At 39.3% G+C, this 10356-nt stretch overlaps 2 protein-coding genes across 2 annotated transcripts; both read right to left on the bottom strand.

Moving 5' to 3' along the window:
- Positions 1 to 8: 8 nt before the first annotated feature.
- Positions 9 to 3345, bottom strand: ccdc124 (coiled-coil domain containing 124). Its single transcript, XM_071485981.1, has 5 exons — positions 3197 to 3345; positions 2237 to 2414; positions 993 to 1185; positions 700 to 805; positions 9 to 560 (listed from the first exon to the last, which is right to left on the bottom strand). Exons 2-5 carry the CDS (start codon positions 2393 to 2395, stop codon positions 356 to 358), a joined length of 663 nt encoding a protein of 220 aa, XP_071342082.1. The 5' UTR covers positions 2396 to 2414; positions 3197 to 3345; the 3' UTR covers positions 9 to 355.
- Positions 3346 to 3933: 588 nt separating this feature from the next.
- Positions 3934 to 9850, bottom strand: cluap1 (clusterin associated protein 1). Its single transcript, XM_071485982.1, has 13 exons — positions 9761 to 9850; positions 9403 to 9470; positions 9172 to 9283; positions 8771 to 8855; positions 8492 to 8671; positions 7967 to 8062; positions 7318 to 7401; positions 7074 to 7207; positions 6665 to 6806; positions 5992 to 6064; positions 5782 to 5892; positions 5543 to 5592; positions 3934 to 4302 (listed from the first exon to the last, which is right to left on the bottom strand). Exons 2-13 carry the CDS (start codon positions 9422 to 9424, stop codon positions 4126 to 4128), a joined length of 1266 nt encoding a protein of 421 aa, XP_071342083.1. The 5' UTR covers positions 9425 to 9470; positions 9761 to 9850; the 3' UTR covers positions 3934 to 4125.
- Between the last annotated feature and the right edge of the window lie 506 nt (positions 9851 to 10356).

The raw sequence follows: 10356 nt of genomic DNA on the forward strand, positions 1-10356 counted from the left end.
AAGAAATGTTTATGATCGAGCGTTGAACTTTAATAAGTTATTCTCAAAACATCTTATCCCCCACCTCCCCAGAAGTGCTAAAAAAAGATGTAATTAAATTTATTCGATGCTGAGATGTCTCATTAGAGGCCAAGTGCACAGACACGATGATCAGTTGTGATGCCGATTCGGGGGGTGGGTGAGCTTCTCCTTGCAAGTGAATGGAACAGCAAAGTAGAGTCCTCTGAGCAGGTAGCGGTGAAGTTCTCATCAGCAATACTCACACTTTTCATTTTTAGATGAAATTATTCAATTTCTGCATAGGCAGACAGTTTTCAAATTGTGTTGGGGGGGGGGGGGGGGGGGGGGAGTGCATTCACTTTATATTGTAGTTGGCAAAGCGTTGGTTCAGGGGGTTCTCTGGGGCCTTCATCCACTCCTTCTTCAACTGTTGCTTCAGCTGGGACAATCTCATATTGGGGTTTTCCTTTTTTAGGCGTGGCATGTTGGCCTCCTCATAGGCAAGGAAGGCTGCTTTCATCCTCCGCTCTGGGTGGCGGTCCAGGTCCTCAGGCCCCGTGCTGGGAGACAGGAAGACAGGGTAAGTAATAACAAATTGTAAGTGTTCACAATTCATATTTGCTGCTTCATTTAGATCAACACTGCAGTAACCACAAGGACAACAGGATGTCACAGACAGTGCAAACAAACAACTGGTACCTAAGCACAGCAATGGCATCTTCTATTGTTCTGGCTTCCACCGTTCCTTCATCAGGAATAATTCTGTTCACGTTCTCCTCCAGTGGAGTCTCCAGGTGGCTCTTTTCTGTGGGGAAAAAAATCATTTGAAACATGTCAAAGGTGGTGTCATGGTTAAAGAAAATGTACTGTCAGGTTTGAGCCCGGATATGGCCACTGCTGTTTGATTTTATCTGATCGGCACCTTCTGATCGCCAGTTTCATCTTTATTCTAACCATCACACCTTTATGAACATCTTCAACCTTAACTTCACCTTTCGGTTTGAGCTGTTCCTGTTGCTGTTGCTCATTCTGAAGTGTCTCCTCGATCTGGGCACGAGTCACTTTTCCTCCAGCTGCAGCCTCTTTTTGAGCTTTGCCTCTCAGCCTGGCGTTTTCCTCATCCAGGAGTCGCTGGTTTTCCTTTTTCCGCTCCAGGAGTTCCAGTCTCCTCTTCTCCTTGTCATCCTGCAGAAATTTGTCTCATCAGGCTGATAGTTCTTTTTCACTGACAAAATGTATTTATTTACAGGCCAAACATGTTGCACCAAACTTCTAAAATACCTGATCTTTGATTGTTCAGAACTATTCAATATATAGGATACAATAGAATAGAAATTGCACATGTAATCATCCATATAAGATAATGTGGTATTTTCAAGAATATGGAATTGTATGGCTTGTTTTAGACGTAGTTTGGACACCACTTATATTATGACATCTGCAATTGCTTTGCAGATGTTCACCCAACATCACAGAGAATAATGAACTGTATAAAAGAATACTTAAAAGTATATTGCACTTATACTATGAGCTTAAAGAGAGACATAAAAAAATGCTAGTTAAGTCCCCAAAGCCCACTGTGGTAACTAAACTAAACTGACAGAGCTAGATAAAGTTCAAACTCAGCCAGAGAACTGTCTGCAGTAGTAGTATCTTAAGTAAGTCCAGAAGAGTAAGAGAATTTTTCTTTGTGTTCTCTTCATGAAACTCTTCCACTATTATTTTGCACATTATGTACATAAAGATATACAAGATTACTTAATACATGATAGTCTTCTACTTGCTTAAATGCTGATTAAGTTAAGCACAGCCCATTTGCTCTTTTTCTATTTGTTCTGTTCTGTAACTGGTTGCTAATGCAACAACCCAATGTCCATTTGGGGAAAATTAAGACTTAATCACATCTAGACATTAGACCTGAGGATGCGTGTGTGTAACGAATATGAGGCCACAGACAGGTGTCCCTGTCCAAATCAAAAACTGTAATCCTGATTTCTGCCTTTTTAAATTTGAGAGTTTGTCAGCATTTCTGTAATGTTTATTTCATTGTCAAGCCTAAAGACTTTATAATTTATTGTTTGTACACACATTACTTAGTGCAGACCACCCAAGAGTGCATAAAAAAAATGTCAAAGTAATGAAACCTCATCAAAACAGAACACTCTCTAGATATGCAGCAAAAAATAACTATGACTCATGTATGTGAAACTGAGACCTGGCTGGAGAGACAGCTCACCTTTCTCTGCTCTTTTTTGAGTACATGTTTGTCAGTTTCCTGCCACAGAGCGTCTTCTTCCTCTTGCTTCTTGCGGGCGTCCGCCACTGCCTTGGCCTCAGCCTTGCGGGCTCTGGCTGTGGCCGCCTTGGAGTTCTCACCCTGGAACTTCTTTGGCATCCCAACAGCTGCTATTCAGCTGAGAAAGAGTGAGGAGAGTATCACTGAAAGGAGATTTTTTTTTAAGACTGATGCTCAGTATTGAGGTTAATTTTGAATATCATTTGATTCAACTTGAGCTGCCATTTGATAAACTCCAGCTTATCAAATGGCAGATTTCTTTCCTTTACCACGTATAATAACAAAGTGTACAGTAAATCTTTGGGTTTTTGGATTAAACAGAACAAGACATCTAAAATGTCACCTTGGCCTTTGCAAAGTTGTGATTGGCAATTTTTCACCATTTGAAAACATATTCTTCAGATTAATTGATAATGAAAATACCATTAATTGTAGCAGATTCAAGCAAGCCAAATACCCCCAATGATTCAAGGTGGTAATTGCTTCTTACCAATATATTTAAAAAGAAATCTAACTGTCCACGTACGCGGAGACAGTGAATTACCGAAATTAATTTTGTATTATGTGTGAATAAAGTAACACAAGCCAATTATCACTGCTATATAGCTGCCATGACTAAGCATCAGTTTGAAAATGTGGGTTTGCAAACAAGTAGACTAACAAAACACACTGAAAGAGGAGGTTAACTTAGCCAAATCTGAATTCTCTAAAACTACACAAAAGACTGTAGCTTTGCTTGTCAGTGTAGCTAGTTAGCTTTAGCTAGCTGGTGTTAGCTGATAAACAAGACAGGTTCGCTCGTCGACGAGCAAGATATTCCCTTTTAACCCACGCCGAAATTTATCTAAGAAGATAACAATCGCAATTCACATTTGTTGAAGTATAAACATGGTTTCATACCAGTATGATAGGAAAAACAGGTCGTAACTAGACGACTGTTGTTCCGAAGAGGCATCCGCCACCTCCTCTCTGAAACCAGCGCGCACTGCGATGACGTCACGTCTCCTATGGTTACGCAGCTCAGATAATTCCAGTTTTAAACTTTTACCTTTACTCTGCTACATCCTAGAGGATGTGGAGGATTTTAACTTGGTGGCCTTTAGATAAAGCCTTGTTAGTGGTAAAAATTTTACATCTGTATCTAATGTCAAGACATGTGAATTACATCCATCAAGAAATATTTAATTTCCTATTTGTATGGAAAATGTCATGAGGCATTATTGTTTCTGGAGATAAAATATAATGTCCTAAACACTTGCATTTACATTTAACATGTATTTAAAATGGTTTTCTGTTGAATGCACCTTACATTGCAATTGCAAAGAATCTTGCAAGCTTGTACAATTTTTATACTTAATATTTTTCATTTACGATTTCACGTTTTTCCTGTAAAAATAATTTTCAGTCATTTAAACAGTATCTGCCAGCCTTCTTAGTGCCATAGAAAATATGTATCTGATTTAAAATCTGACCAAGTAGAATCTATCTGAAGGATACAGTTGAGCTAATAGTGTTTTCCTCGAAAGCGTAGTAGAGTATAAAAGAGAATTGTACAATATTGAAATAATCTGTCTCAAAATATGACTAATTCACTCTTGCTACATACTTGAGTCAATCAAGAGACACAGACTAGACAGTAAAATGTTAATATTTAATTAAGGAAACCAGTTCACACAAATATTTAAAAAATAGGAACTATATTAATGCTTTATGTAGCAATAACAACATAATGGAACAGAATATTAAATGCATATTTCTGAGAGGTAATAAGATGCTCTAATTTGACTCAGAATACAGAGTTGGAGGACATCTGTGTGTGTGTTCTTTATTCAGAAGTCATTGTCGCTCTCCTCCAACAGAGGGGGTCTCATGCCCCCCCTGGTGGGGCGAGTACCCCTGGATACCGGACCCTCCAAACTGTCATCCTCCAAATCCTTGCTCTCTTCCTCGTCACCTTCCTCATCTTCTTCATCATCCTCATCCACATCAATCTCGCTGTCTTCAGTCTGAATCAGCAGATCACATGATAACAACAATTACAAAATGCACCATAACAAGAGAATAACAATTTCAACCCACTGTGTAGAACTACAACAGAGATGGGCACGTCTTCAGCCCAACTAAACACGAAACCAGCTAACTGTTTACCACAACCTAAATCAGACAAGAGGATCTAATCACAGAGTCACATCTTGGGCTTGAATGAAAACATGCAGAGTCCAGAATTGATTTTACAGTGAAATCATTGAACTGGAACATGTCCATCTGGAGTCAGACAACTACAGGGACAACATAACCATTTTCCTGATTCAAAGGAAAAATCCAGTCCAAATCCAAATAACGTAGTAAAATAACTACCTGGAGGGGAAGAGTACAACGCAGTGTTGAGGCTAAACTAAATGTATGTCAATATGTCATTACGTGGCAGATCCTGGTATGCACTCAACTCCACACATTAAGATAAATGGTACTTTGTGTTCACACAGCACAGAACATAGACATAGTAGAATTAATTGCATGAAAGCAAGTTTTGTGTAGATTGTGTAGAAGAGGAAACAATGTCTCTTGTCGTGTAATGTGCAGCGACAATAAAGAAACTGGTAGTTTTAAACTGTTCACGTGCTTCTGTGACAGTATGATGCAAAAATAGCCGTTCTCAGTGTGAAATGATAACAATGTGTGTCTTACAGAAAAAACTGAGAACAAACCAAAACAATTGCAACTGATCTAAAATGTTTGATTGGCCATGAGAACTATGTGAACACTCCTGTCAATTAGTGGATTATTAATTAGACGGGATACAGGCTATACTTGCTATGTGAGCAATGCCTACAGTGTCAGATCGTTTGAGAATGGATTTTTCCTTTTCATACTCAGGTAAATGAGGAGAGACCTAGATCCTGTTCCTGCACGAACCTTTCCATTCCGTTGTTTTTTGGCAGAATGAATTGACCTTTTGGAAACGGCTAAGAAGGGCTTTCAAAATGCAAGTGAGTGACAGAGAAAGGGAAGATATTGAAAAGAGCAGATGATGGAAAGCAAAAGGGATGTGAAACTGATCAGAGATAGTGCACAGGATACTTGTTTCGTTAAAAATTACAAATACAAGTAAACAGCAAGTAATTCTGCAGTGAGAAAGATATCACAGGGAGCAAAACCAGCAGAAAAAGTTTGAGAATTTTCAAAATTGTGGCAAACAAAATGAGGAAGGAAGTCTTGTATTAGTGTTGCTATGACAATACTAACCTCGTCACTGTCCCCACCCTGCATGTTCCCAATGAATCGCGCTCCTCTTCCTAGGGTAAAGAAGAAGGCATGCTCAGTTTACATGAAAGGGCATATTTTCATGGTTGAGTATTTATTTTTGAGAACTGCAGATGTAAATCATACAAGGCAGAAAATGATGCAGTTAATTTTGGTTTTAATTTTTCCAAGCCATTTATAGGTGATCACTGCAAAAACATGGCTTTCCACTGCCTGTGTACCTGCCATGATGGCGTTTCGCGTTGGCCGGGGCTTGGAAGGTCGACACTCTTCCATGTCACTGTCTGAACCTTCATCCTCTGGAACGTCCATGTCAGAATCCTCATCTTTCACTGCAGATAACAATATGAAACAAGTGTGTGAAACCATGAAGAAGTGTTGAGACTATGTCATTACTTTCTGAATTTTGTTTTTGTGTTTGATTGTCTCACAGGAGCTTCTCATCAAATCCCTCTCCTCCTCCCTCAGTTTGTGCTGCATCATCCTCAGAGTGTTTTCAGCCTCCTGCAGGCGAGACAAACGGACAACAAAACGGACACATATAGTATAAAGAGGGCCAGTGAGAGGACAGAAGTTTTTATTGACACGAGCTTTCATACATCTGTCAAATCCAGACAGATGTAATCCATTTCTGCCTTAATGTCAAATGCCCTATTCTCTTCCATCCACTGCATTCAGGGTATTACTCCCATTTTCACCAGATCTGAATTTTCATTGCCATGCCAATGATTGTGAGCTGTATTGTTTTTTTTGTTTTTTTTCTCATCACACATGCGAGCATATGCTATCTCATATAGAAAAGAAGAAAGAAGTGGGGCACTCATGTTTCACCTGGTCGCTCTCCCTTCATTTGTGGTTCGTTGTATTTGTGCAGAATGGCTGAGATTGCCTTAGTGTAGCAGTATAACAATAGTTAAGCAAGTTCAAAGCATGATGCTAAATTAATACATGTCTCTGGGTTATACTGAGCATTACTAAGACAGAGTGGAAAGTTATTTAGGCAAAATATGTATGAGTGTATGAGTGTTAGTTTTAAACAGCAGAAGCAGTTCTGTAGGATGTCACTGTTCTACATATCACACACACACACACACACACACACACCTCAAACCTCTCCTGCTCCAGTCTGTGGTATTCATCCAGCTGAGACTCCAGGAAGCAGAGGTTCCTGAACTTCTCCACGTAGGTGTCATATTGCTTTTGCAGATCTTCCTCAATCTTCTCATATTCATCCATGAAGGCCGGCCTAAAGAGAGGAACAAAAAAATATTTTGCAAGCAAGGTGGTGAACATATATGTACTTACCTGTCAAAGTTTTGTTTAAATATTTTCTGCAAGTTGAGGGGAGCAACTTCAATGACGTGTTTTGGAAAGCGAGTGCAAATAAGAACAATTAAAATACTAATTCCAATTCAGTGTCTTTATGTGTTTGACATTAGCTGAGGCAGCAGGGAAACATTCCATTCCAACATCCCATGTTGCCTTTTTGCTGCCTGTCCGGTTGCAAACTGACCTGACACTCTGCAGTGTCTGGAGCCTCTTCTGATTCCTCTCCAGCTCCTGCTTCTTCTTTTCTATCTTGGCGTCCAGACTGGTCTCATCAGAGACAACATTACTCAGCATCTCTTTGGTCTTCTCCACGCTTTGCTTGACAATGAACACAGAGGCATGGTGGCAGATTCAGTGCCATTTCATGGATAAAATCAGGTTGTGTGTGAATTTAAAAAAAATTCAAGATTGTTGGGATGATTTCATACCAAAACCTCCTTGATGGCAGCTCTCAGCGCTTTTTCAGTCTCATTTATTTCCAGAGGTCTGGCAATGGCTGCAGTTCTCATTTCCTGTTGAGACAACAAAGACAGAGTGATCTCCTGCATCACTGACAGTGACAGCTTCTCAAACAGACTTCATCGTTGTACAGCTGTTATCATTAGAGAGCAGCAGCCTGGGCTCACTAGAGCCAAACAAAGCCACATCATGCTACCAGCCTCAACAGCACTACTGTAGAGCAGTACCTGATGGCCACTGACAGTTTTTTTGTCAGACTGCTCTTAAAGAAAGAAGATTCTTGAAGAAAATATCAAAAATAAGGATGATATGATTCTCTTCACATTAATAATCTCAGAACTTCTGGAATTATGTCTTTTCAGACCAAGATATTACTATGTTTCTTAAAATCATTCTTAAAAAGCACTTACATACAAAAGTTGGCCTTCAAAAAATAAAGCAATCAATCCAGTCTGTGTTTGATGTATCCAAAAATAAAACCATTAAAATGACATCTCATGGCATGTTTGATCTTTCTAAATGTTTACATGAACAGTTTTTTACTGTCTAGCACTGTATGGACGCAGGATCATGGAAAATGGAAACCAGAATGTGTCAGTGAATGAGGTTTTCCCTCACCCTTAATTCCACCTCTTTTCCCAGTAAATCATATAGAGATGCTCCTTTAGACGTGACCTCGGATGCCAGCTGTCGAGCTGCTTTGAGATCTGAAATCTACAGTGAAGACAGAGTGAGACATAAGCAGCAATACACAGTTTTCTCTTCTACTAAGAAATTAGATGAAACAGCACCAAGATAGTAAATACTATACGGTGTGAAGTCAAATGTTGTACTGTTTATACTTTTTAACCAGAGTGTCATATGCATATGGGTCAAGACTTTAAGTGACCAACTAGAGGCTGTTCAAGCTAAGTAATGCAAAAAAGAATAAAGTTAATGAAAACCACATTCACATCTGCAAAACTGCACAATATGTGGTATTTGTTTAAATGTATCTGTCCTTTATTTCAACACTGACTCAACTTAAATGTCATGAAATGTAATTTTTATTGCTCCAAACTCCAGACAGTCTGGTCAACTTAAAAACAATTGAAGATTAAGAAACACAAACGTTAAGATTACAGTGTAAAAACGGAATCTCACCCGTGAGCTGAGGTCAAACTTGAACTTGCTGTTATCCTCCTCGACTTGGTCTTCCAGGGCCATCTGCTTGGTCTTCATCGCGCTGTACAGCACTGAGGTGATCTTCAGCATCTCTTTCACTGCATAGCCATCGGCCTGGTAGAGACGCTTCGTGTTCAGCTTGATGTGAGCCTTCGTTGCCTGCACCCAGGTAAGACATTGGTTAAAACAGAACGACAGCAGACCTTTAGTAAATTTTAATGAACTGTACATTTGTACTGAAAATAAGATTGGTGTCACCATGAACTGGGCCACAGCCTTGATGAAGAATATTCTGTCTGACTCTGTATCCACATCGGTGGGAATATCCATGTGAAGCTCATATCTACATGTGATGGGAAAAAGAGAGGGATATGGAGCAAAAGACACAGAGCTAAATATATCACAGTATCCTCCTTTATACACATAATGCATATACATAGTTTTGCTGACCTAAGTAAATATAAAAATAAATTTAATATTAATGTAAATATACACTGACATCTGATGCCATACCAGGGGGTAGCCAGAAAAAAACACATGGGGCAGAAGTAGAGCTGATGGATCACTAGGTTATGCAAAAGCTCCAACCAATATTTTAGAGCAGAGGCCAGTCTTTTTAGACCCCGAAGAATTATGAAATGGGTGACCCTCAAGCATACCTCTTTACAAGCCATACTAAGATTTCTGCCACTAAAGTAAAGTTTGGCGTTCTGAAATTCTCCATAGATATCAACCGAGGATAGCCCAAGGCCCTCATCATCTCCGTGAAATCTGCCAAATAAGACACAGCTCCAGTTACAAACATGATATAGACACAAAACAATTCCCAGTTAAGCGATACGATGTTTATTGTACAAAATGGATAGCAGCAGATAGCGAGCATCACTTACTTCTTAAGTCTCTGAAAGACATTGTGACCTGCGGGCACTGCACAGCACAACATGCACTGGTTCCTCCACTGGCAGCAAAAAAAAGCGAAGATATAAGTTATTTACACACGACGAGCACAACACATGTTTTCTGGGAAAGGCGGTGACAATTGAGGGCGTCGCATTTATGTCGTCTTGAGGCAGGTAACGTCAGATTTTACGTTAGCTAACTGGTGGCTAGCTAGAAGTTAACAGAAAAGCTAACGCTTAGTGTCGTCGCAGGTGATTAGAAAAGAGGAGTTGATTTCTCTGAACGTCCTGGTTAAGGATGGTCAAACACAGCATATCGTATAAGCAGGCACGACAGCGGTTTTGTTACCTGTCCCAGCTGCGTCTGAGCAGTCTATGGCCTCCACCGAACGGTCTCTATGGAAACCGATTTTTGTTCTACGGAAGCTCAACGCGTCCAAACAAACTAAAAGCGACCTTTTTTGGGATGATCGGCGTCACGACCATCTGGAATTAAAACATACGATAATTTATATGTTATATGGGTCAATGAATTGATTTTTAAATGATTTCCACAGCGTGTAAAAAGTTTACATTGTGTTTTTATATCACAGTCGTTGTCCCTCTTTGCTGTGGACTGAAAAAAAAAGACAAAATAAGATATAATGAAGCTGTAAAGTTTGTTTTCAAAGCCACTTTCCAAAGTAAACAAACAAAAAATAGTGATAAAATTTGTAGAAATGTTGCATTGCAGATGAGGTTTCAAAATAAAAATAGAAAAAATGTGATTCCCTTATAAAATAATGTACTGCAATAGGATTATTTTACCAATAGCGCATAGCTGCACCACAGGTTTTATACTTGTGTATTTTATTTAAATAACACTGTGTATGCAATGCTCTTGTACCAGAGTATTTTGACATTGTGGTACTTTCTACTTTTAATTGTGTGAAAGATCTGCAACTT

The sequence above is a fragment of the Trachinotus anak genome, unplaced genomic scaffold, assembly GCF_046630095.1.
Source record: "Trachinotus anak isolate AG129_WGS33_773 ecotype Australia unplaced genomic scaffold, CSIRO_AGI_Tana_v1 ptg000010l, whole genome shotgun sequence".
Classification (NCBI taxonomy): domain Eukaryota; kingdom Metazoa; phylum Chordata; class Actinopteri; order Carangiformes; family Carangidae; genus Trachinotus; species Trachinotus anak.